The sequence below is a fragment of the Pseudonaja textilis genome, chromosome 6, assembly GCF_049901715.1.
Source record: "Pseudonaja textilis isolate UNSWEBS1 chromosome 6, rPseTex1.2, whole genome shotgun sequence".
NCBI lineage: Eukaryota > Metazoa > Chordata > Lepidosauria > Squamata > Elapidae > Pseudonaja > Pseudonaja textilis.
In genome coordinates, this window is record NC_141995.1 from 5,789,848 (window position 1) to 5,817,433 (window position 27,586).

Sequence of the window (27,586 nt, forward strand, 5' to 3'; positions counted from 1 at the left end):
CGAAGGAGGGAAGAGGGAGAGAGCGGGACAGAGAGAGAAAGAGAGGGAAAGAGGGAGAGGGAGAGAGAAAAAGAGAGAGAAAAAGAGAAAGAGAGAGGGGGAGGGAGAGAAAAAGAGAGAGAGAGAGAAAGGGACGGGGAGGGAGAGAGAGAGAAAAAGAGAAAGAGAGGGAGAAAAAGAGGAAGAGAGAGAAAGAGACAGAAAAAGAGAGAGAAAGAGAGAGGGAGAGGGGGAGGGAGAGAACGAGAGAGAGAGAGAGAGAGGGGGAGGGAAAGAGAGAGAAAAGGAGAGGGAGGGAACAAGAAAGAGGGGAAGAGAAAGAGAGAGAAAAGGAGAGGGAGGGAACAAGAAAGAGGGGGAAGAGAAAGAGAGAGAAAAGGAGAGGGAAGGAGCAAGAAAGAGAGAGAGAGAAAGGAAGAGTGGGGAGAGAAAGAGAGAGAAAAGGAGAGGGAGGGAACAAGAAAGAGAGAGAGAGAAAGAAAGAGCGGGGAGAGAAAGAGAGAAAAGGAGAGGGAGGGAGCAAGAAAGAGAGAGAGAGAGAGAGAAGGGGGGAAAGAAAGAGAGAAAAAGAGAGGGGAGCAAGGAAGAGAGAGAGAGAAAAAGAGAGAGGGGAGAGCAAGAGAGACAGAAAGAGAGACAGAGACAGAGACAGAGACAGAAAAAGAGAGAGGGGGGGAGAGAGAGAGAGAAAGAGAAAGAGATAGAAGAAAGGGAGAGGGGGAGAGAAAGAGAGAGAAAAGGAGAGGGAGGGAGCAAGAAAGAGAGAGAGAGAAAGAGGGGGAGAGAGAGAAAGAGACGGGAGAAAGGGAGAGGAGAAGAGAAAGAAAGAGAGAGAGGGGGAAGTGGGGACACCGGCCCAAGAATCACCCGCCTGGCTTTGGGCCTAAGGAAGCAGCACTCCTGGTTTCTAGCCGGGCGCCTTAAGCGTGACCCCAGACTGTGACTCCCGGTTGTTCACTGGCTCCAAAACCAAGGAGAGGACCAATTCATAGAAGTCCTGGGGGGGGGCGGGGGGTGAAGGGCTGCCCGCCTCGATGGGAGGACCTCTGAAGGCCACCTGCAGGGAGACTCGTGGCGCAGTTGCTGGGCCGCGGCCAGGACAGGCCACCTTCCTGGCCCAGGCGCACGACCGTCTCTCGCCCTGAACACCGGATCAGTGGCGATCTTGCAATTCCTGTTGTTCAAAGGACTGGGGCTTTTTCTATCTGATCTCCCTGGGATTTCCAGCCGCTCCTGTTTTTCTTCGAATTCCCAAAAGCTTCCTGGCTCCCTGCTTCCACTTCCTGTTGTTTCCTCTGGGGATGCAACCCCTGGCCTCTCCTTTCACTTGGTGCTCACACTTATTACACAGCAGCGTTAGGGCCACGGCGATAATCGTCGCTGCTGCAATTTACAAAGCCTTAGTTTTACGTCCACACCTGGAGCACCGCGTCCAGTTTTAGTCCCCCACATTACAAAAAAACAAAAAACAAAAGATGTCGGAGACTTTGGAAAAAGGGCGGAAGAGAAGAGCAACTTAACATGATTAAAGGCCTGCAGTTTAAAATATGCGAAGGAGAATGGTTGGAAAAGATGATAAAACAACATATAGATTTAAAGCCTGAGAGATTCCTGTTGGGGATTTTATCCGAGAACCATAGTAATGAAAAAACATATTTAATTATACGTATATTAACGGCAGCTAGAATTTTATTTGCTCAAAATTGGAAAAACGAAACAGTTCCGATGGAGGAGGAAGTGATGAAGAAAATATTGGAATGTGCAGAAATGAGCTGGCAATTAGAGAACAAGAAAATATGATTTGGGATTTATTTTAGAAATGGTTGGAAAACAAAGTAAGAAATTAAACGATATTGTTATCACGATATATGATGATGAATAGGCTGTTATTATGAATGTGAACTTAGTAAGAAACGTATACCAATATTAATATGTGCACAAGATGTACCCAGTTGACACACTGCATAACGGAAAGATGGATTTTTAAATAAAAATAAAAACCTTTGAAGGAAGAAGAAGAACGGTTGCAAGAACTGGAATGGACAGTCCAGAAGAAAGGAGGACCAGGGTTTGACAGGATACCAGTATTCCAGTATTTGAGGGGCTGCCCCAAAGAAGAAGGGGTGCTCAACCTGTTTTCCAAAATACCAGAAGGTAAGGTAAGAAGAAGCAACGGATGGAAACTAATCAAGAAGAGAAGCAACCGGGAAATAAGAAGAAACTTCCTGAGAAAAAAATTGACCGGATTGGAACGGATGGCCTTCAGATGTTGTGGGCGTTTCATGACGGGAGGTTTTTAAGAAGAGACTGGACAGCCACTTGCCTGAAGTCCTATAGGTTCTCCTGCTTGAGCAAGGGGCTGGACTAGACGACCTCCAAAGTCCCTTCTAGTTCGATTCTGATTAATCAAATCCATTCCGGAGGACACTGGGTTGGGGGGCAGTTGTGTGGGGTGGGGGGGGGGGGAGATCTGCACAATCACTTATGCTCCCTTTGACTCCACATCTGTCTTCGGGACAAACCTGACTCAGATGCTTTCTTTAAGATCCTTCTCTTTCCCCCACCCCACCCCCCAATAAAGAAATGGAAACACATGGAGGGATGGTCCCTCGCTGCCAAATACCACGTTAATTCTAAAAAGGCTCTTTTCATTAGATGATCTATACACAAGGACTACACAGATTACAAAAGCAGAAAATTAAATTGTAAACTGTACGGGCGAAGCCTTGGAGAGGGAGGGAGGGAGAAAGGGTATCGGAGAGGCCAATCCTTCCTCCTCCTGCCTTTGCTGAGCTCAGCCAAGGAAGCAAAAGGCTGCAGGGTTTTCATCATGTATAATGGATAGGCCACCAAGCGGGCGAGATCTTTATCACCTTCCAACCTCGGCCCTCACCAATCGTTCCCAGGGCGATTCAGAAGACGGAACGAAGGCCTCTGCCTGTCCTGGTCTTCCTTCTCTTAGCCCTCTGGGATATTTTCCATATTTCTCTTTTGCAGCCCCAGGCCAGCCCATCCAAGGGAGTGCGGGAATTGCATTAGCCTGCCGCATTTTGAAAGAAAAAAAGGGGGGTTTGGGCTTTCCCCCATCGCTGGTCTCTAGCTAGATAACGGCCATTGTTTAGTTTAGTTTACTTTATTGCACTTCGTACAACAAAATTAAATATCATTTTCAATGTACATTATGGCTATGAAAACACACACACACACAAACACATCCTTCGCTATGCAATTGAATTGAAAACCCCGGATATCGCATTCATATTGCATTATATAGTAGAATTCAACAGAACTACTGCCCTGGGATAGAAGTTGTTTTTCAGCCTGTTTGCCCCTGTTTCTATTATTATCCTGTACCATCTGCCAGGTGGTAATAGTTCAAAAAAAAAGGGTGCCCAGGATGAGATGGATCTTTGAGAATGTTTTAAACTTTCTTAAGGCAGCAGGAGCTATAAAGCTCTTCCAAAGAGGGGAGAGGACAACCCATGATCTTCAGGGCAATGACATTAACCCTCTGGAGCGCTGTCCTATCTGCCTCTGTGCAATTGGCAAACCAGACAGAGGTGCAGTAAGTTAAGATACTCTCTATGGTGCAGCAGTAGAAGGTCACCAGCAGTTTTTCATTCAGCTGTTGTTTTCCGAGAAGTCTCAGGTTGTATAATCTCTGCTGGGCCCTTTTGACCACGGCTGCAATGTGAGCACCTCAGGTCAGGTGCTCTTTTAGGGTAACATCCAGAAAATTAAAACTGGCCACTTGCTCCACTCGGTCTCCATTGATAAGCAAGGGCTGGATGTCTGACCTGTTCCTTCTATATAGTCCACTATAAGCTCCTTGGTCTTATTGGTGTTGAGGACCAAGTTATTGTCTCCACGTCATGAAAGCAACTTCTCTGTACTCACAGAGGAAAAACATACTCAACGAGGCTAAAACATATAAAGAACAGTTGTTGGATAGTTGGGTATGTCTAGTCTAGTGAATAGAGAGACTGGGGCTGACATGGTAGCAGTCTTCCAATATTTGAGGGGCTGCCCCAAAGAAAAGGGGGTTCACCTATCCTCCAAAGCACCTGAATGGAGGACAAGAAGCAACAGATGGAAACCAACCAGGAAGAGATGCAATCTGGAACTAAGGAGGGATTTCCTGACGGTGAGAACAATCAACCAGCGGAACAGCTTGCCACCAGAAGTTGTGAAAAAGAAACCTAAAATGAAAAGATGGTTTTAAAAAAAAGCTCTTGTCTTCCAGAGCTCCTCCTGGGAGGACCAGGGTTTCATTGTATTTATTTATCTATTAGATTTCTATCCCATCCTTATTAGTGCCTGAGTAACTCAAAGCAGTGAACGAATCTCATCCTTCTTCCTCCTCCTATTTTCCCCACAGCAGTCCTGTGAGGCGCGTTGGCCTGACAGAGAGAAGGGACTGTCACGGGTTGTCTGAATCCTTCTGAAGCGAGATGCCCCTTCTTGAGGGTTCTGCCTTCACCCCAGACTGTAGTGAGGCCGCTGCTTCCAGTACTTTGGGGCAGTTTCAAATAGTTTTGCCATCCCGGCGGTCGCATCTCCGGACCTAATTCCTAGTGAGTCTGACCAAGGGCTGGTCCTCAACAGATGAGGACCGAGCCACCTCGCCCCTTTCGAGAGTGGCACCTTTTTTCTCTAGGCATAAGAGTCTGGCATTCCATACGGCCAGATGGGTGTCACATGAATGAATGAATGAATGAATGAATGAATGAATGAATGAGCAACAGCAATGGCACTTAGACTTATATTCTGCTTCACAGTGCTTTCCAGCCCTCTCTAAGTGGTCTAGAGAGTCAGCTTCTTGCCCCCAACAATCCGGGTCCTCATTTAACCGACCACGGAAGGATGGAAGGCTGAGTCAACGTCCAGCGGGTCAGGATCGCATTGCTGGCAGTGGGCCGTGAGTTAGCCTGCAATCCTGCATTCTAACCACTACGCCACCCCAGCTATACATCAATAAACAAAATAAACAAATAAATAACATTCCTTTTTTCCTCCAGTCTTATTTTCGTGCCTGTTTCTGCCTCCGACACAATCCCAACAATCCCGTTTGGACGGGTATCCAAGGGAAGAGACGGTGCCCTGTAAAAGGGCACCGGGAGACTTAAGGGGGCCATCCAACAGAAGGGGGAGGAGAAGGGGGGGTCCATGCAGCATGGTTCTTCCACATCCCCCTTGAGGTTCCTACATCAGGCGCAGCTCCACTCCTGTCTTTCAAACGGCCCCCAACTGTTTGAGCCTCTGGATCGATGGCCCGGTGGATCTATCTGCCTGCCTGTCCCAGGAGCTACAAGTCCCAACCTCCGAGAGCCTGGAAAATTAATCTCCGTCCTCTGGCACAGCAAGCCAACTTTGCCCAGACGCCAATCCCTCGGGCTTTGAAGAGGTGGTGCTTTTTCTGCCTATCCTATTTATTGATCCTATCGTACCGATAACCCCCGGGGAGCACAGATAACTGGAACCATTAACCCGGAGGTGAACTCTGCAGCCCAGAAGGATCCTCACGCACAGCGAGGGGCAAAGCCGGCCGGGCACGAGAAATCTCAGCAGTTCTCCAGCATCAAGGCCTTTAGAAAACGGGCGGTGGTGGGCTCAGACAGCCCAACGTGCCTCCCCCACAGGGTCTGTCTTCCCTTTGGCCACGGGACCCCCGTGCCTCTCCCTCAAACCACCCGCTGCTCCGAGAGAGCCAAAGAGCTTTGCCGGAGAGGAGAAGGCAGATGCAGAGTTTTCTAAGAACTATAGCATCTTCTTTATCTTCAGCGCCAACCTCGTGTTTTTAGCACTTCCCTTGACACAACCCCAGGAGGACGTGTTTCACCGTCTTTTTCTGGGTGCCTGGAGGTTTGGATGCAGGCTCAGGGCTGCTACTCTTCATTCCAAGCCACTTGGGGAGATTGTTTTGGTCGATAAGGCCAAAAGGGGTGGGTTTTTTTTTAAAAAAAAACCCACGGAGGCTTTGGGTGACTGACAGGGTCCTTAGTTGGTACTCTAATCTGGTGGACGCTGTTATTAAATGAACTAGCTCGATACCTGTGCTTCGCTACAACACTGTGTGGTCAGGCTTAGTTTTTGCCTCTGCCTACCAGCACCCACTGGTATTCATCTGGCTAGCGTCCTGTCGGTGTGTGAGAGAAGTTGAGGTCTGTTTGGAAACTAAAACAGGATTTGCTGTGTGAGCAAAAAGGAGACAGCAAGGAGCCTGGGCGTGGCTTAGCTCAACTGTTCTGTACTAAAGCTGCTTGCTGCTGTGAAACTAAAACGGAAACTCCTCTACTCTGCTTGTGTTTTGCATTTGGAAGAGATTTCTTTTCAGGGGGGAAGGAGAGTAGAACTCCTTAGCATCAGAGCGTGTTGATAATAATATGCGAAATACTAATGCTCCGATGGTCATTTCGAAAAATCCTTTCTTAGTGAGCCAAGAGAAACATACGTGCCAAAATTAGCTTTATAGTTCTGGAGATTTTGTGATGATACACGAGTGGTATTTCACATTTATTTATATTTATATTTAAAATTATATTTATATTTACATACACATACATACACACACACACACACATATTAATAAAAGGAAAAAATGGCCCAACTTTAATCGCTCGCTTTATTCTTATTTTGCTGCCGTCTTGAGCACCGCTCTTTAAATGTGGAAAAGCCAAGGATTAACAGAAGTTATTTTTATCATCAGAAGTTCGGGTGTCCCCAGTGAAAAATCTCATGTTTGCAACCAGAAGAAGAGGCCGAGGAGAGGGATGCAAGTAGCTGACCCCCCCTCCTCTCTTTGGACAATCCTGGCTGAAAGTTGGAGAAACAAACGGAGGAGCCAAACTCTCCCAGACGGAAAAGGGGGGGCAAGGGGGGGGGGGAGAACAACCAGGAATGAAGGGGAATCTCCAACACAAATCAGAGATTGGGGGAGGGTAGGATGGGGGTAGGATTGATGATTTAAACCAGGGGTCCCCAAACTTGGCAACTTTAAGCCTTGTGGACTTCAACTCCCAGAATTCTCCAGCCAGAACGACAGCCATGTTGTGGCCCTCAAGCAGGGGCCCCCAAACTTGGCAACTTTAAGACTTGTGGACTTCAACTCCCAGAATTCTCCAGCCAGCATGACAGCCATGTTGTGGCCCTCAAGCAGGGGTCCCCAAACTTGGCCACTTTAAGACTTGTGGACTTCAACTCCCAGAATTCTCCAGCCATGTTGTGGCCCTCAAGCAGGGGTCCCCAAACTTGGCAACTTTAAGACTTGTGGACTTCAACTCCCAGAATTCCCCAGCCAGCATGGCGGCAGCCATGTTGTGGCCCTAAAGCAGGGTCTCCAAACATTGCCACTTTAGACTTGTGGACTTCAACTCCCAGAATTCTCCAGCCATGTTGTGGCCCTCAAGCAGGGTCTCCAAACATGGCCACTTTAAGACTTGTGGACTTCAACTCCCAGAATTCCCCAGCCAGCACGGCAGCCATGTTGTGGCCCTCAAGCAGGGTCTCCAAACATGGCCACTTTAAGACTTGTAGACTTCAACTCCCAGAATTCTCCAGCCATGTTGTGGCCCTCAAGCAGGGGTCTCCAAACATGGCCACTTTAAGACTTGTGGACTTCAACTCCCAGAATTCCCCAGCCAGCACGGCAGCCATGTTGTGGCCCTAAAGCAGGGGTCCCCAAACTTGCAACTTTAAGACTTGTAGACTTCAACTCCCAGAATTCTCCAGCCATGTTGTGGCCCTAAAGCAGGGGTCTCCAAACATGGCCACTTTAGAACTTGTGGACTTCAACTCCCAGAATTCCCCAGCCAGCACGGCAGCCATGTTGTGGCCCTAAAGCAGGGTCCCCAAACTTGGCAACTTTAAGACTTGTAGACTTCAACTCCCAAATTCCCAGCCAGCACGGCAGCCATGTTGTGGCCCTAAAGCAGGGGTCCCCAAACTTGCAACTTTAAGACTTGTGGACTTCAACTCCCAGAATTCCCCAGCCAGCACGGCAGCCATGTTGTGGCCCTCAAGCAGGGTTCTCCAAACTTGGCCCTTTAAGACTTGTGGACTTCAACTCCCAGATTTCCTCAGCCAGCATGACAGCCATGTTGTGGCCCTCAAGCAGGGGCTCTCCAAACATGGCCACTTTAAGACTTGTGGACTTCAACTCCCAGAATTCCCCAGCCAGCACGGCAGCCATGTTGTGGCCCTCAAGCAGGGGTCTCCAAACATGGCCACTTTAAGACTTGTAGACTTCAACTCCCAGAATTCTCCAGCCATGTTGTGGCCCTCAAGCAGGGTCTCCAAACATGGCCACTTTAAGACTTGTGGACTTCAACTCCCAGAATTCCCCAGCCAGCACGGCAGCCATGTTGTGGCCCTAAAGCAGGGTCCCCAAACTTGGCAACTTTAAGACTTGTAGACTTCAACTCCCAGAATTCTCCAGCCATGTTGTGGCCCTAAAGCAGGGTCTCCAAACATGGCCACTTTAAGACTTGTGGACTTCAACTCCCAGAATTCCCCAGCCAGCACGGCAGCCATGTTGTGGCCCTAAAGCAGGGGTCCCCAAACTTGGCAACTTTAAGACTTGTAGACTTCAACTCCCAGAATTCTCCAGCCATGTTGTGGCCCTAAAGCAGGGGTCCCCAAACTTGGCAACTTTAAGACTTGTGGACTTCAACTCCCAGAATTCTCCAGCCAGCTATTCTGGAAGTTGAAGTCCACAAGGCTTAAAGGTGCCAAGTTTGGAGACCCCTGCCCTAGAGAGTCACTTTGCAGTCTGGCAAACACACCCAGGTCAGGCTGAGCACCCCCCCTTGGGGACAGAGGGCTCAAGGACCATCCTCCTTGCTCAACGTCTGGCCCGGCCGGTCCACAAAGAGCCAGGCGGCCTCAGCATCCGGGTGGCCATCTTTCCTTGCTCTGCGTCCCCTCCCCGAGCAGCCGAAGAGGCTCCGGGCGAGAAGCCTTCCTCCACAGCCACCACCGGGGCTGCTGCGGCAGCTCTTATCAGGGCCGCCGTGTTTATCATCCTGCACAGAGTTCAGGGAGCCCAGGAGGAGGGTCAGGTGTGGGTCAGGGCGTGGTGTTGCCCGGCTGCTTATCAGCAGTGAAAAAGTGATTCCACCTGGTTTGTTTCTGGCTGTTAAGCACGGCAGGGTCAGCCAGCGTAGCAGCAGGTCAGCCAGAGTTCACCGTTCCTCGGGCCTGACTTATCAGCCGCCGGGAGTTCATCAACTTTTTCCACCTTGCAAGGAGCCTGTTTCCTGAGGGGAGAGCTCAGCCCCTCCTCGCCCTCTCCCTGGGCCCGGCCGGCCAGTGGCCTCCCTCCCTCCCTCCCTGGGCTGGCATGTGCTGGCTCACGACAGCCACTCCCCGGGCGGGCAGCGCAAGGGAGCCAACGACAGCCCTTGTCAGCGCAGCGTCAAGCTCCGGGCAACCTTCCCTTGCCAGAGTCCCCAACGGAGCAGGCGTGGCGGGTGTGCTCCGGGCAACTTGCCCCGCCAACCGCTCAACCGGTCTGGCGGTGGAGCGGAGGCCCCTGTTCTCGGTGGCTCCAGAGAGGCGGGCACCTGCTCCAAATGGACACGGGGATGGCTCAGCTTCACCCAAGCAGGAAATTCCCCCGGGGGGAACCGCAGGGGCTTTCCAGGGCTGGCTGGAGGGGAGGGAACCAGCCCTTCAGGGCACAGGTCAACCAAGGCAGGCAGGGATTGCCCAAGGTCTGTGTGTGTGTGTGTGTGTGTGTGTGTGTGTGTTCCTCTTGGGGGTGGGTGGGAGGGGGAAGAAGCTGCTTCCCTGGTGAGCCAAAGAACGCAATGTTTTGGCGAGGTCTTGTCTGCCTGCCAGGAAGGTGGCCCTGCACCCCTGAGCTCCAAGAAGCAGATCCGGAGCCCAACCATCAGCTGATCATCTGCAGCTGGACCAGGACATTTGCAAGAGGGGCTGCTTCCCCCCTCTGCTCCCCTTGGGGTGGGGGAGATGCAAATAAAGGAGGGCGCTCTTTTTTGCAAAGACTGCAAGCACAGCTATTTTATGCCCCCCTCCTCCTCCCCTGGTCTCTCAGCCCGTTTTCAGCACCCCCAATCCTGAGTCCCCTCCCCTCCCCCCTCAGCCGGATTCAAAAAGGCAACATTGCTCCAGCTCAGTGGGCAGCTGGGGTGGCGGCCACTCTCCTTGCCCAGCCCTGGTGATGCCGTCCGGCCCCACACAGCACCCCCCAGGCCACACAAAATCCAATGCCCAGAAAAGCCCTCGGCATACTACAGTGGGCACCGCAGCGCCGCTTTTCCTTGCTGCCGTTGAGAGGCCGTCCTTCTGCGGCTGGCGAGGGTCCCCCGGCTGTGCCGCAGGTGCTGGGGTTGCACAAGCCAAAAGCCAGCTAGCTGCCACCCACGAACCTCTCTGCCGGCTGGCACCCGGAGCCGGCCTTTTGCCACAGGCAAGCAGAGCTCTTCGTGGGTTTGCAGCCCCGATCCCCACCTGCTGGGGGTCCTGCGATGCCCGAGGAAGGCAGCTCCACCGGCTGGGATGTAGCCACCAGCAGGTTAATTGCAACTCCTTGTCAAACACACATGCACGCACGCACACACACACACAGCACTACTTGGTTCAACTCCCAGTGACCTCACCTACTTGTTTTTTTTTTCAGCATCTGGAGATTTCTGTCAGCAAAACCGAAAGGCCAGGCGGAGTTCAAGGTAAGAGTTCTCGGGAAGGAAAAGGCTGCCTGGATTTCAATGGCCTCGAAAGCACCAGGCAGCTCTCCGCACAGCCAGCCGTTGCTCTCTCCATGTGTGTGTGTGTGTGTGTGTGTGTGTGTGTGTGTGTGTGTGTGTGTGTGTGTGTAAGGAGCCCCTCGCCTGCTGTGACCCCCATTCCAGGGGGAGACTCCTTGAGGGGCCCCTGGGGCTCTCTGGGCTTGGTGGTTTTCTTGCAGAAGTTTCGTGACCCAAAGTAAGTAAGATTGTCCATCTAGCCAATGTTTTCCCCAGCAAAGAGGATGTGCTAACCCAGTTTGGGTGATGAAATCTTTGCAAGGAAACCACCAGGCTCAGAGAGCGTCAAAGGTAAAGCTTTATGGCTCTAGGGGGCGCTGCTCGTCTCCGTTACAAAGCCGAAGAAGAGCCAGCGCTGTCCGAAGACGTCTCCGTGGTCACGCGGCCGGCACAACTAAATGCCGAAGGTGCACAGAATGCTGTTCCCTTCCCAACAAGGTGGTCCCCTATTTTCCTACTTGCATTTTTTTTTATGTGCTTTCAAACTGCCAGGTTGGCAGAAGCTGCTGGGGCAAGGAACAGGAGCTCACTCCGTGACGCGGCGCTAGGGATTCGAACCGCCGAACTGCCGATCTTTCTGATTGATAAGCTCAGCGTCTTAGTCACTGAGCCACCTCGTCCCTTTCGGAGAGCGTCAAGGATCCCTCAATTCCTCATCTTCCTCCTCCTCCTCCTCCTCCTCTCTGCAAACCCCACTCCCTTCAAGCACTGAAGATTGGGTTAGGAAACGTCTGCAAGAAAACAGCCAAGCTCAGAGAGCACACCAAGGACATCTCTTTTCAATCCTGGGGTTGCAAATATTCTCCTTTATTGCTCCCTCCAACTTGGTCACGTGGCCACGGGGGATGTTGCAACGGGGAAAGCTGGCAATAGGTCACTCTTTTAAGTGCCGTTGCAACTTTGAACACTCACTAAATGAACCGTTGTAAGCCAAGGACTGCCTTGGTATAAAGGCCAATCTCCAGGTGCAAAGGAAGGGCATCCCAGCCATCGGGGACTGGATTGGGAGGCGGGTCTGGAAAACCAGGGAGGGATTGAAGGGTGGAAAGGAAGACCTGGGCAACCGCAGGCATGCCAGCCGGGTGGTTGTGAAAGGAGGGCAAGGGCCCCCAAAGAGATTGTGAGCCACACAACAAGACGCGGCGGAGCCGACCTGGGCTGGCCTCCAACGAGCCTGGCCTTATCTCCTCTCCTGACAGGCATCCTCTTCCGGAGGGAGTGCCAGGGACACAGGGCACCTCGACCTGGGCAAAGTGTGATAGCCCCATGAATAGAAGGCGAAAGGCATGCCCACGATTGACCCCACCCGCAAATGACTCCTCGGTGGCTCCCCTACTGGCTCGGAAGGGCGTGTCAAGGCGGGCACCAATGCATATAAGAAATATGTCAGCCAGTAAGAATTGGGAAGGAGGCTTCGGGGCTGCCCTGGGTCTCCGGTGGTCCACTTGGACCCTTTCTCCATCCATGTGGGGAGATAATAATTATCGACAGTACAAGACAGAACCACAGAGTCGGAAGGGACCTCCGAGATCTTCTAGCTCAACCCTGTGGCTGGCTCTACCTTCCTTCTCCCAGGGCAGGGTCCTTAGTCCTTCCAGGGTCTCTCTGGCCCACATCTGTGGGCTTCAGGTCCCACCCATCCATGCTGCTGGAGGATGCACACACACACACACACACACACACACACACACACACACACACGTGTGCCAGGCTGGCTGCCATTCCCCCATTTCAGCCCCACCCATGAAGCAGGGCTCCCCTGAGGACTTCCAGCCTCTCTCCTCCAGAGCAAGCTGGCAGGTGAGTCCTTTCCCAGACAGGTGCTGATCTGCTCCCCGTTTCCTTCCTGGGCTTTCCAGGAGATCAGCCCCAGGAGGGGGAAGGAAATCCCTTCGCCGTCATCTGATCAACACAAGGGAAGCGGTCCAACTTGGCAGCTTGGCACGGGGGCCTGGCGCTCATCCTAGCCCTCCGAGGGACATTCAGGCAGAAAAATCCTTGTTCCGGAAAGGAATCTCTTCTGCCCAAACTTGTCTCCCTTGGGGGGGTGGGAGTGGGGGCCCTGACCTGATCCTATAAGGGGCTCCCAACCTGCCTCACACCGAGCACAAAGGGTCACGTTTCACCCCAGGCTCTCCCATCTCCCGGCTGCAAATGCTGGACTTAGCCCTTCTCCCAGCAGCCTCTCGCTCGCAGTGACTTCCAAAAGGGGTCCCTGCTGCTCCGGTGGGGTCTCGACATGGCTCCTTCCTGGTCATTGTCTCCTGGCTGGCCTCTGACTGCAGGGTGGGACGTCACCCAGGGGTGGGACTCAAAAAATCGCTGCCCGGTTGCTGGGTGGGCCTGGCCATGATGGGCGTGGCCTACCGGAACTTCCGAGAGGGCCATTTTTCGCCTCCCCCGGAATCCGGAGGCTTCCCTCGAGCCTCTGGGAGGGAGAAAACGGCCTCCCTTGGGCTCCGGAAGCCAAAAACAGGCCCGTTTCCGGACTTTCAGAAGGCCCATTTTCCTCCCTCCCAGAGCCTCCACGCAGACCCTGCCCTTATCTGCATCCAAAACAGCCCGCATGGAGACTCCCGGGAGGGGCAGGGTGGGGTGGGCGGGGCCAGCCGGTCAGTTCAACTACAGCTTTGTCAAACCGGGTGTAAATTTAACACCCGGTTCGTTCCAACTGGTCTGAACCGGCTGAATCCCACCCCTGGCGTCACCCCCACCGAGCTTTCCAGCCCCCTCAACCAGGAGAAAACGGCCAGTCCCCTCTCCACCGCCTTTGGCTCTGCCAAGACCAGGCCTGGCTCCCCTGGGAAGGTGAATTCAGCAGCTGGACAGCCTCCCCTTCCTTGGTTAGGACCCCAACCCAACAGGAGCCCCACCCTGGCTGAGTCCCAGGCTGCGCTGAGACCCCCACCAACGGACCGGACCTGGGAGCTGGGTTATAAAGGTCGGATACCCTTGATCTAACAGGACAGCTGGAGAGCTGCGGCCTCCTTTGACCCCGCCCGGACCGAAATGCAAGTTTTCCTTCCCAGAGGGAGGGGCTGCGCAGCCTTTCCCTTCTGACCTTATTTCATTCTCTCCTCTTTGCATTTATTTATTTTCTTGCCCGGGAGGGGTGGGGGGGTGGGGGGCTTTTGCTTGTGTCTTGCATTAAACCCCAAAGAGAAGAAAGCACTTCACGTTTTTGGGTTAGCAAGTTCCCCCTTGCATTTATTATCCAATTATTCCCCCTTTTGTCTCTTGTTCCGTCCCTCGGGCAAAAGGCAGCCTTTAAAATCAGTAGCAACTCCAAGGAATGTAAGAAGAAGCCAGAGTGGCTGAATGAAGAAGCTGGGGCCACAGGATATGCCCAAAGGCAGGCAGGCAGGCAGGCAGGCAAGCAGGCAGCCCACCTGCCATCAAGGCCTCTCTGGGCAACCAAAACTGGTCCTGGCAGAGCCAAAGGGGACTGAGATAGGACTAGGTCAGCGCAAAAGTTTTATGCTCTAAGGCAGGGGTGGGCAACTATGGCCCTTTTATGACTTGTGGACTTCAACTCCCAGAATTCCTCAGCAAGCCATACTAGCTCAGGAATTTTGGGAGTTGAAGTCCACAAGTCATAAAGGGGCCATAGTTGCCCACCTCTGCTCTAAGGCGGTGGTGGCTAACCTTTTGGGGCTCCTATGTGCGTGCATTAGTGCGCGTGCACTTGTGTGCCAGCATCCAGAATGCAATGTGACCCCCATGCCCCCTGCTCATGTGCGCACAATTCATCCCCGCCACCCCCTTACCTGCACTGCACCTAACAGCTGGTTTTTCGGCTGGTTTGAGGCCTTTTTCGGCCTCCCAGAGGCTTGGGAAAAGCCTCTGCGAGGGGCCTATTATTCGTCCTGAAAAGCCTTGCAGAGGCTTTTTCCAAGCCCCTGGGAGGCCAAAAAAGGCCTCAAACCAGCCAAAAAACCAGCTGTGAGGCACACTCATGCGCGGTGAGGTAAGTTTGCCTGCGGCTCACGTACCGGCACAAATGGCTCTGCGTGCCACTTGTGGCGTGCGTGCCAAAGGTGCTTTTTTCCAAAAGGCGAGCAGACTTTCTTGCCTCTTTCTTTTCCTCCTTCTGGAAATGTTTACCTCTGATCTGAGAAGCTTCCTCAGTTCTAAAAATAAAAAAGCCAGCTAAACCCCTAAATAACTTAGAACTGAAGAAGCTTCTTGGATGAGAAGTGAAATGTTTTCAGAGGGGGAAAAAAAAACCCCAAGAACACCCAATTGCCCCTTGGGAGAAATCTGCCTCTTCTCTCCTGGCCCGGAGGGGGCTGGAAACCTCAGGAGGGAGATGGCGTCCCACCCTGAAAATCTGAGGGAGCCCCAAGCTGGAAGGGGCCGCCCGAGGCCCATGGTTGGAAACAGCCCTCAACGAGAATATTATTTATTTTATTCAATGTCTACTCCCTCCGTCTCACCTACGTGACTCTGGGCAATTTAGCACAAGATGAGTGGCCGGAGAAGTCCCCAGGGATCCTTGTCCCCAGGAGTGACCTCCTGGCCTGAGGGAAAATTGAGGCTTCAGACGGGCCTAGTAGAAGGGCAAGGTGAGGGGGCAGATCTAGAGGACCCTTTTTATGTCCTGCCGTGTTTAAAATATTCTCCATTTTAAAGCAGAGGTCTCCATCCTTGGCAACTTTCCCAAACGGGTGGACTTCAACTCCCAGAATTCTCTGGGCAGCCAGGGGGCTCAAAAGTTCGCAACTTTTAAGACGGGTGGACTTCTATAATAGGATGGGATTATGTTATATAATTGAATATAAGGAAACGAATCGTAGGATCCCGGGTTTGTTAAAATAAGAGATTCGCTCGGTAAGAAATAGATACGTTTTTAGTTGGGTCTAACAATGATGCAATAATAACACAATATAACATAATGTAATATGTACAGTTGGACTTACGTAATATGAATGTATGTTTGGAAGGGAAGACCCGCTGATACTGTGATATTGCACAAAGGAAACGTACCAACCGACACGCTGTATTTTGGAAGGTGGTTTTGTGTAGATGTTTTATGTTTGTGTTTGTTAGTGTTTGTCTTTTTAAAAAAAAAATAAAAAAACTTTTTTTAAAAAAATAAGACTGGTGGACTTCAACTCCCAGAATTCTCCAGGCATAGCTGCCTGGAGAATTCTGGGAGTTGAAGTCCACCAGTCTTAAACTTGCCAAGTTTAGGGACCCCTGTTTTAAAATATAGCATTTGGGGTGGATCTCTTGCCCTGCAGGGGAAGGAAGGCTTTTCCCATACAGGTAGTCCTCCGTTTATAACCACAACTGAGCCCCAAATTTCCACTGCTAAGCAGGACAGCTATTGAGTAAGTTTCGTCCCCTGTTTACGAACTTTCTTGCTACAGCTGTTAAGTGGATCCCTTGCTGCCGTGGTTCAGTTAATCACCCAGCCACTAAATGAATCTGGCTTCCTCCTTGATTTCGCTTGCCAGAATGTCGCGAAAGGGGGAATCGCGTGAACACTGGAGGCTTTGAAGAAGAGGCCGGATAGCCACTTGTCTGAAATCGTATAGCTTCTCCTGCTTGAGCAGGGGGGGCTGGACTAGAAGACCTCCAAGTTCCCTTCTGGCTCAATTCTGATTGATTGATTGATTGATTGATTCGGGGACTCTGCAACGGTCGTACATCCATGCCAGCTGCCAAGCAGCCGGATTTTGATCCTGTGACCCAGGGGACGATGCAACGGTCGTTAAGGGTGAAAAATAGTCCCTTTGTGATGACCCAGGGTGGTGGGATACAAAATACAGTCATAAAAAACAGATGAAGCCCCTTTTATTCCTTCCCTTTGCTTCCAAGCTCCAAATATCCTTGACTGAAGACAAAAAACTCCCACACAAACAGTTACAAGAAAGAGGAAAAAAAGCAACACAAACCAGGCAAGATAAGGGCTAGAGGACGTCCACAGATAACAGAACACACACTGGGAAGGACATTAAACTCAGAGAGGAACCATAAACTAGAGATACTTCCATGCTTTATTTCCAGCGCTCGCCCATACGCATGTCCGTCCTCTTATTCAATTGTCACAGCTGCAGCCCATGAAGAAGATCAAAGCTCTCTCCTCCCGAGTAGACCACATCTCTCCCTTATCCTCTCCTCCCTGCATGCCCTAGGATGGAGAGGGGATGGGCCTGGGTCCTCCTCTGACTGCCCAGCCGGCCTCTGCCCTTCCCCAGCCTCTTCTACAACCTCCGGAGCCCCACTTCCACTCCGTCAGCTGTTCCTCCTCTCCCCCAGAGTCAGTCTCCACCAGGCGCATGTCAGAACCCCTTTCTCAATCCCGTTGTAACTTCAGTCACTAAACGAACTGTTGTAAGTCAAGGACTACCTGTTGCTGCCCCATCGTCCCTTTTGATCCCTCTCTGGCTGTGGCTGCCCGCCGCCAGCAGTTGCATTGCCTGAAGCTGATGCATACACACTCCGAAGCAAATAATACAGTTAGAAGGGACCTTGTAGGTCATCTAGTCCCACCCCGCTCCCCCAAAGCAGATTTTGCAATGGGGAAAAGGGGCTGATTGGCAGAGGGTCCACCCAGAGGACAGAGGCACCTAGCAAATACAATATATCTTAATTTCTCTCCCTGAAAAATAATTTCATCCTAATTAGAAGGAGGAAAGTCGAGAACTACCTGTATATATTCTCTAGGGCCAGGACTGTAAACTTGCTGTGCAAAACACCCACGCGCCCATCACCCGGAGCGCAAAGCCAGCATCCAGCCCAAGCGACGGAGCCGAGGAAACAAGAGTCCCAGGGACCGACTGCTGCCACAAGCCCCCACCTGGCTGTCACCCTGAGCTTCTGGGTGGGTGCAGGGTGTGAGGGGGTCAGCAGAGAGACCCCAGCCTCGTCAAAGGGTCCAACATATCCCTGGGGAGCAGGGCTGGTCGAGCCCTGCATGCAACTCTGGAAAACAACCAGTCCGGTGGTTTTAATTCAAAACGTGCATCTGGAATTGGGGGGGGGAATAACTTTTTCAGGCCGGAAAAAAATGGAGACCCTCCAGCCGGGAGGCCAAGATGGACAGAGAGACAGGAAGGAGAGGGAGTCCCCCCCCCAAACCCTCCTGTTCTTGTTCCCACAGCACCCCCTGCTGGGGGAAGACGGGGCGGGTGGGGGGGAGGGGAAGGGTGAGAGAAGAGCCACCTGGGGAAAACATCTGGCAGAAAAGCACATTCCGTCCCCAGCTGCTGAGCCGTGTCCCTGCAAATAAAAATTCAAAACGGCGTCTGAAACTCGGGAAAAAAGACTCCGCTCCTTGAGGACGATGGCGACGACGGGAGACTGGCTCCTCCAGGAGATGGAAATGAGGTCTAATCCATCATAACCTTAGCCAGGTTCGAGTGCCACTAAAATACTTCGACAGCCACAGTCTCTGGAGATCCCTTTCCAAAACAGGGAATTGCCAAACGCATTTGAAAATGAAGTTGACTCTCTCTCTCTCTCTCTCTCTGTCTCTGTCTCTGTCTCTGTCTCTGTCTCTGTCTCTCTCTCTCCCTGCTCCTAAAGATGATGGTGGCTGTGGGACCTCCAGACATTTGGAAGGCCCCGAACCCGTGAAACTACTTAGTTGGCAACAAAGAGCACCTGGCAAGGGCCTCTCATTCCTTCGGGCGCATCAGGTGCCAGATCAAAGCTGGCCTTGGCTAACGGTCCTGACCTAGGATGCCGGAATCCATCAGCACCGCTCTATGACAGCACCGCCTCAAATGGAGACAGACCCCGAGAATAGAAAACCCCCCCCCGATTGCCATGAACAGCTCCAAAGGTAACCATCCCAAACTGCCCTTCCCGGGACAGTTCTAGAAAATGGCCCCAGTACTCCCGAGTGGGAAGGTCCTGCCTCATCCTTCAAGGAGGCATCTGGAAATTTACAGATTAAGAGTTGGAAGGGACCTCGTAGGTCACCTAGTCCAACCCCCAGCCCAAGCAGGAGACCCTACACCATTTCTTACAAATGACAGTCCAATCTCTTCTTGAAGGTCTCAAGTGATGGCGCTCCCACAACTTCTGAAGGCAACTTCTGTTCCATGGGTTGATTGTTCTCCCTGTCAGAAAATTCCTCCTTATTTCCAAGTTGAATTTCTCCCTGTTCAGTTTCCATCCATTATTCCTTGTCTGGCCTATAGGCACTTTAGAAAATAGCTTGACCCGTTCCTCCTCCTCCCTGTGGCAGCCCCTCAAATATTGGAAGACTGCTCTCATATCTCCCCTGGTCCTTCTCTTCACTAGACTAGCCCGGCCCAGTTCCTGCAACCGTTCTTCATATGTTTTAGTCTCCAGTCCCCTCATCATCCTGTTGCTCTTCTCTGCACTCTTTCCAGAGTCTCAATATCGTGTTTACAGTGTGGTGACCAAAACTGGATGCAGGACTCTAGCTGTGGTCTTACTAAGGGTTTATAGAATTGGAGAGGAAGAGAAGAAAGACCAGGGAAGACCTGATGGCAGTGTTCCAGTATCTCAGGGGTTGCCACAAAGAAGAGGAGAACGGGGTCCACCTGTCCTCCAAAGAACCTGAAGCAAGGACAAGAAGCAAAGGATGCAAACCGATCAAGGAAAGAAGCAACCTGGAACCAAGGAAGAATTTCATGTCAGTGCAGACCATTAGCCAATGGGTACGGTTTGCCTCCAGAATTAGTGGGTTCTCCATCGCTGGAGGTTTTCAAGATGAGACTGGACGGCTGTTTATTGGGGAGGGTAGAAGGTCTCTGGCTTGAGCAATGACTTGGACTTAGAAGAGCTCCAAGGTCCCTTATTCTTATTCCAATCAGCAAAGATCATAACCCTCCTCAAACAGAACGGAGCACTCGGCACGGAGGACTTGGATCCCAAGTTCAGAGAAGGACCAGGAAGACAATCTTGGACCTTTGGTGTGTGAGACCTTGCGCTGGAAAGGCACACGCAATTCACACAGTACTGGTTCACAAGTCACATCGTGCTAGTACACAAATGCAGCAATATTCTGATCTGGGATGCCATTCGTTGCCGGGGGGGGGTTATGGGCAGAGCTGCACGTAAGCGCCAAAGTCTTAACCGCTGTCTCTGTCTTAAATGCAGAGGTTGTTTTAAGGGTCAAGGGATGTCCAACCTTGGCAACTTTAAGACTTCATAAATACATGTCCTGTTCTGACCAAGGCTTCCCAAGACCGTAATTAAGCACACGCTTAGTTAAAACAACTCTTGTTTTATTTCAACGCTGGGAATTATGTTTATTCCCAGCCTGTAATGAGTCCCAAACAGTTCCTCAAGATAAGCACCCACCTTTCTCTCCTTTGAATTGCTGCCAACAGCTAGAGAGCAAAATGAATTGTAAAAAAACCAACTGAAGTACAAAGTCCACACAGAGCTTCAAGGATTAATCCGAACAGAGCGAACGACTTTGCTTCCTGCAAAGGTTTCTCTACCTTTGCCTGTCCTTTATCCCTTATGGGAGGGGCAATCACCTCCCAGCCTTACTCCCGAGTCGCCCCTTTTGTCTCAGCTGCCCTTGCCTTCTGGAAGCTCTGCGCACACACGCACTGGGAACAGGCTCCCCTTGTTCCTCTGCCTCGCTGCTGCCAGACTCCGGAGGCTCCCGAGTCAGCACCCCACTCCCAGATGGTCCTGGCCCCATCTCTGCATCGGATGCAGGACTCTCGTCCGAGTCCTCTACAGAATCCCGGACGGATCCCTGTTCTTCCCATACTGTCCAATTCCGTTGCCATCTGCTTAGGCTGCCAGCGAATCACAACATGTCCATTATCCAACAAAAATAAAAAAAATATGCAATATATAAAAATTATAATTAAAAATAATTATTTAAAATGAAAACAAGAAACAAACTCAAAGGGCGGATTTGATGCACCACTTTTTGCTGCAGTCGGTTTTCTATCTCTCTATGACAAAGTTTGAGCAGTTCCACCTCTGTGATTTTTCACTGCAAATTCTGAGCGACTCCCCCCAGTTATCCTGTTCCTCGGCCCAGCTATGCTTTTTCCAAAGGGGAAAAGCTTTCCAAGAATCTGGTTAACCGACTTGACAGTTAATTGATGGCAACAAAACGTCTGCCTCTTCAAAAGCGGAATTAAGGCCAGCTTAATTCCACAGAAGCTGGGAAAAGTCACGGCTCAGATGATAAATCCACCTGCCAGCCGGTGAGAGTTTAGCGGGGGCTGCCTGGATTTTCCGCCCTTCTTGTCTGAGAGGCTGGTTTGGAAGAGGGGAAGAGGATTCCAGCTCAGACATCCCAATGCTCAAGCCAGGAAATTGGAGCTCAGAGCCACCAGGGAGACGGGGCTGCCTTCTAGGCTACTGTGGGAATCTTGCCAGGGCCAAGCGGAACCACCAATTCATCTCCATTAAAGGATGAGGGAAGTGTCCAATTAGGGAAGGAGGGCAAATATCCATCCATCTCTCTCTCTCTCTCTCCCCCCCTCCCTCTCCCCTTCTCCTATCTATCTATTAATCATCTATCCATCCTTCTATCTATCATCTGTCGATCATCTATCATCTATCTATCATCTAACTATCATCTATCATCTATCCATCTCCATCTATCATCTTCTATATCATCTATCTATCATCTAACTATCATCTATCATCTATCATTTATCATCTATCCAACTCCATCTATCATCTTCTATCTATCATCTATCATCTAACTATCATCTATCATCTATCCATCTCCATCTATCTATCATCTTCTATCTATCATCTATCATCTATCCATATCTATCTATCTATCTATCTATCTATCTATCTATCTATCTATCATCTATTATCTGTCTATCTATCTATCAATCTATCTATCCATCTCCATCCATCATCTATCTATCTATCTATCTATCTATCTATCTATCTATCTATCTATCTATCTATCTATCTTCTATCAACTACCTCTATATCTATCTATCTATCTATCTATCTATCTATCTATCTATCTATTCTATAACTATCTATCTATCTATCTATCTCCATCTATCATCTATCCATCTCCATCTTTCTCTCTCTCTCTCTCTATCCATCTCCATCCATCTATCTATCATCTATCTATCTATTCATCTCCATCTATCATCTATCCATTTCCATCTCTATCTCCATCTCCCTCCCTCTATCATCCACCATCTATCCATCTCTATCTATCATCTATCTATTATCTATCAATCTATCTATCCATCTCTATCCATCCATCCATCCATCATCCATCATCTATCTATCATCTATCCATCCACCCATCTAGCTAGCCAGATATCATCATTTTTTTTGTATACCACATAATAAAAAAAAACACACATTCCCAAACTATTCTCAACAAAGGCAGCCCACAACCGTTATAAAACTCTCTTTTGATTCCCTCAGAAGCATGAATTTTGCAATACTTTTACCAACTCAACTCAACAATCATGTAGCCAAAATATAAAATCTAGTACTTTTTAAGCAGACTTTCAACATATATTTTGCAATTGTACCCATTTTCAGCTGAGGAGGGTTGCTCCACAGCTTCTCACCTTCATTAGAGGGAAATTTGACAGAGACAAATGCAACGTAGACGGCTGATTAAATGGAGAGGACTAACCCACCACAGCCCCTTGCAGACCCTGGAATGGTAGGCCCCAGCCAAGCCTTTGGCCTGCATCAACTCAAGAAGAGCTTCCAAGTCATGGGAGCGAAACTACGCCCCTTGACTCTGGGTTGATGTTGGTTTTCTCAAACCACATGAAAAAAAAACAAAAACCCCAATTCCGGACATCACAATTTGAGGGAGATTAAGACCGAAGAAGGTTCTGGAACCCTGAAACCAGGCCAGGACGAAATCTGACAGAAAGAGGTGGAGGGAACCGAGCGCACGTAAAATGGAGACCGGGACGATGAGGATGGCCATGATTGTGTGACTTGAAGGACCTGACCGAAAATGCCAGGGAACCCCTTTGGAGCTGTTTCAAGCATCTGCCGGGGACATTTACAGGGCATTGAGGTAGGGTCTCCTCTCAGGGGTCCCAAACAAAGGCTCCCGTTTTGGGGTCTTAGTCCTGTCCTCTGGAGCTTCCGTCCAAATTCAGCAGGAGGGGTTCTTCCATTGCGTGAAAACAGCAGGCTTTTCCAGCAAGCGCGCCCCCCTCTCCCCTCCCTCCAAGGCAGCAAAGGTTCAGGGATGGTGTCCCTCTGGTTTTGGTCGAGAAGGGGAAGGCAGGAGACGGAGGAAAGGGAAAAGAGAAGGGGGCCAACCCACTTGGGGGAGAGGGGGGCCCTCCCCATAGCCGATGGGTCCCACTCAGCATGCACACCCATGTCAGCCTTCGAAAGCGGTGGCACTGCATCATCGTGGCAGCCGGGACAAAGCGGGGTGTCTTTCATTGACAAAGATGGTTTAAATGAGAGAAAGGGCATCAGTCATCGCATCTCGGCTTCATTCAAGGCTTTCTCTCCTGAGCTGCCAAGAGGTGGCCCCTCTGCCTGGGACGCCCCACACGCAGACTGGCACAGCCTGCCTCCCCCCCCGTCCCCACAAAGGGCTCGACTGCTCCCATAGGAGCCTGCCAACCCCGAAGGCTGCCCACTCCCCACACCCCAACGGCCAACGTGTCCCTCCTGTCCACGGCTGGGGGCGTTCCTTCATGGAAAAGACCCTTTATGGGGGAGCCTGAGGGGGGCGGGGAGGCGTGCAAGGGAGACCAGTCCTCCCACCCCTTTCTCACACAGGCAACCGGAGGTGAAGGCTTCTCCCAAGCCACCTGGGTAGACAGAAGCCAAAGGGAGGAGGCCAACGGGCGTCTTCTGCCACCAGGTGGTGGAGCCACCACAACTCAGCGCATCCCGCCCGGGATCGCCGGCCCCGGTGGACAAGCAGGCCCACCCACCTCTGCCTTCTGTCCTTGGCACAAGAAAGCCAAACTGAGCGCTGAGAAATGGCGGCCGCCGACTGGAAGGGCTATTGAGAGGATCATGGCGGAGAGGAAGACGGGGTCCCCTGGCCTGGCGCTCCAACCCTGCCCCTCCTCCTCCTCCTCCTCCTTCCTCCCTGAAGACCTGACGGTCTTTAGTCACACATCTTAAAAGAAGCACAAAATGGAGCCGCACAAAGACCTACTTGTCTCAAGTCGATGAAGGCCAGAAGCAGCGTGTCCCCTTGGAACCCAGGCACCGGCCCGGATCTGGCAAACTCTGTGGGAAAGAAGAAGCGATGAAAAGCACTTTTAACTCACCATGGACAGGGAGATTGGCAGACGGATGACAGCGGAGACAACAGGGGCTGGTGGGGAGGGGAGCCCCACTTCTAAGGAGTCAGGTCCCCCTCCCTGACCGCTTTTTGTCCACCCTTCAAAATTCGTGTCATCAAAACGCCATTAATTCCCCCATCCTGACAGCAAGGAAACTGTACTAATTTGACCTGAAATTTATTCCCATGAGCCTCGCATGAGCTTCGGAGTTATTTGTTTTGTGAACGGACAAACTATTTGCAAAAGGAGAAAAAGCGTTGGGGAGATGGGGAGGAAAATGGGGAGGGGGGGAGAAAATGGGGGCGAGAAAAACAAAACGAAACGAAAAAAAAAAAAAACCTTTTCCTCTCGACACAATAAAATCTTCAGCTGTGAAATCCTTTTCAGTTCCGAAAGCTATTTATATTTGGGGGGCACTCAAGGAATTTTCTAATTTCATGCCTGTCACCGTGATCCAGGCCCATTTGTCAAAAATAAATAAACCACGCCGCTCCATTAATTACGCTGCCGCAGAAGAATGTCTCAGAGCTGATATGACATCCTTAGACAAAGAACAAAAAAAGGCGAAGAGCTTCCCTCCTTGTGGAGAATATCAATTATTTTGAAGGGGGCCAGTTTAGCAACGGCTGAGAAGAATGAGGACGGAGGGAAAAGGGTCTTCAGGGGAAGAGAGCGGCTGGCCTGTGGGGGAATCTCTGCCTAAACCAGATAACCGGGGTTTAGTTGGGCAAGCCAGCCTTCCCCATCCTATGCTGACCAGGAACTAGACGAGTTAAGAGTAAGCTAGAAACGTCGGAACTATTTGTTTAGGGAGACCAGGATTTGGGTATGAGGAGAAGTGTGGAGAAGTGAAGGACTCCACTTCTACTGTGGAGAAGTGAAGGACTAACGCAGGGGTCCCCAACCACCGGGCCCCGGACCGGTACCGGTCCCTGGATCATTTTGTACCAGGCCGCCTATTTTGCTCAGGTGCCGCCATCTTGTTTTGAAAGTGCTTCCGGGTGAGCTTGTGGGTTGTCAGTTGGGAAGCGGCGTTTGGGTGCTGAAGGAATCCTCGCGCCTTAGTTTCGTCGAAGACGGGGGGGCAGCTTCGAATGAAGAGCCGTCCCGATGGCGATGGAGTCTCGCGTTACTCAGGAGGAGATTAAGAAAGAGCCCAAAAAGCCCATCGACCGCGAGAAGGTACAAAGGAGGAGTTGAAGGTGGCGGGGAGAAGCGGGGGACGGCTGGCTGGCCGGTCGCTCGGCTCGCCTTGCCTTGGTCGTGCGTGCTGATGCCGGTACCAGTCCGTGGGTCGGTCTGTGGATTGTACCGGTCCGTGGTACAAAAAAGGTTGGGGACCACTGGACTTACGGAGACATCATAGCAGTATTCCAGTATTTGAGTGGCTGCCCCAAAGAAGAGGGAGTCAAGCTATTCTCCAAAGCACCATAAGGCAAGACAAGAAGCAATGGATGGAAACTAAGCAAGGAGAGAAGCAACCTGGAATTAAGGAGAAACTTCCTAACAATGAGGACTATTAACCAGTGGAACAAACGGCCTTCAGAAGTTGTGGGTGCTTCGTCAAGAGTTTTTAAGAAGAGACTGGACAGTCACTTATCTGAAACGGCATAGGGTCTGCTGATCAAGCAGGGGGTTGGACTAGAAGACCTCCAAGGTGCCTTCCAGCTCTCTTCTGACACAACTAGAATCTATGGAGCACGTTGGGGGAAAAGCTGGTTGAAACTCAGGAACACAGAGAAGTGGAAGATGGGAGCCAAGGTCTTCCAGGACTGGCCTGCTGTGAGAAAATGCCGCCATCTTCGTCTATCTCATTTCATCCGGAAGCTCTTTCTTCCGGAGACGCTCTCCAGTTAGCAAACAGGCCATCGGGGAAGGCGCTCATTTTACTGGCCAAATGAGTTTCTGGACGCATGAGTCTCCAGCATCCTCAAGTCAAGAGGCTGAAGAAATGCACAAAGTAGTAGCCAAGAGTTGCCTCACTTTAAATGACCCCGCGTGTCCTAGAGGCCAACGGGGCAAGGCAACTTTGTAAGAAAGGCCAATAGGACATGGAAGAGCCGATAAAGAGTTCACCTTTCCGGCAGCCCCCTCAAGGTCTCACAACAATGGGCCCTTCACGACAGAAGAGACATTTGTGGAGCCCACCTTGACTTGTTCAGCTACTCATTGGAAACCAGCCACTGCGATTGTTCCATTATGGACACTTAAACTCCAGTCAAACTTTAGGTAAACGTAAAGATTCCTCTCGCAACTACGCGCTAGTTGGTTCCAGGTCTAGAGGGCGATGCTCATCTCCATTACAAAGCCAAAGAGCCAGCTGTCCAAAGACGTCTCCGTGGTCATGTGGCCGGCATGACTAAACACCGAAGGCGCACGGAACTCTGTTATCTTCCCACCAAAGGGGTCCCTATTTTTCTACTTGCATTTTTTTTTAAACGTGCTTTCGAACTGCTAGGTTGGCAGAAGCTGGGACAAGTGATGGGAGCGCACTCCGTTACATGGCGCTAGGGATTCGAACCACCGACCTTTCCGATCGACAAGCTCAGCACCTTAGCCGCTGAGTCAGCGCGTCTCTTCATCAACGTTTAACGGAAGACTAACGTTATTGATTTGGCTGCCCAACTCTCTTCCGCCTAAAGGAGCTTCAAGGGATGTTGCAGGCCCAAGTTCCCGTCCCACCTTAAGACGCCAGGACAGCTGGGTTACCTTGACCCAGGTACCTTCTCTCAGCCCGAGGAAGAAGACCGCAGGGGCAAAAACTGTCCCAAAATGGCGGGGAATGAGTCCAAGCCGCCACGAGGGGTCAACACCGATTCAAAGGCTCCCATCCCAAACAAAAGCAGCAGACACGCAGCCGGGGGGTGGAAGGGATAGTGCAGCACCCCTGGAAAAGCCTTGCATGCAGTTCAACTCTCTAGAACCGAAGAAGCTTCTTAGATGAGAAGTGACATGTTTTCAAAGGGAAAGGGAAAAAAAAAAAACCACGCAAGCCTTTTGGAAAAAGCACCTTTGGGACAACGCAGCTAATTCAGAGTTACATGGCAAATGCCGGGGACAACTACTGGAACAGGAAATATTGGCCAGGCATTTTAGTAGCTCTGAGTTCCTCCCCAAGCCCCCCCTCTTTCCCCCATTAGCAGTCCCTGGGGCTCTGTGCTTCTAGCTAGGGTGACCAGTTGAACGGCCAGAGGGAAGCTCCCGCCAATTCAAGGCAGGGCAGGGCAAGACCCCCTTGACCATCTCAACTGGAGCAAGACCTCCTTGCTATCCTGCTTTGCAGACCTTTCCAATGTTATCAGCCAAATAAGACATGAAAGTACACCGGGTTTGAGCTTTGCCCCTTGCCTAAGAAAAGGAAGGACGTGCCTGAGCCCACCCACCCCCACTCAATTTGACCTGCAAAGAAGGCGAAAGACACCCCAAGGAATGTCTGTTGGCCACAGGCAGGATTTTTCTTTTGGCTTTAATGCTCACGGAGAAAATCTACAGCGTATCAACCAAAGTGCAGATTAACAGTCTTGGAAGGCCTCCTACTCCAACCCCCCTTGCTCAAGGACCTCGTTCATGCAAACGGTGGTCCAATCTCCGCTTAAAAAT

At 51.1% G+C, this 27,586-nt stretch overlaps 1 protein-coding gene across 1 annotated transcript in view; it reads right to left on the minus strand.

Annotated features, from left to right (window-relative positions):
• The window catches only part of EXOC6B (exocyst complex component 6B), a 217,016-nt gene that overhangs the window by 24,588 nt on the left and 164,842 nt on the right, over window positions 1-27,586 (minus strand). Inside the window, exon 20 of the mRNA XM_087935729.1 lies at window positions 23,857-23,930. Coding sequence (XP_087791855.1) covers window positions 23,857-23,930 — 74 coding nt within the window. The remainder of the gene's footprint in view (window positions 1-23,856; window positions 23,931-27,586) is intronic.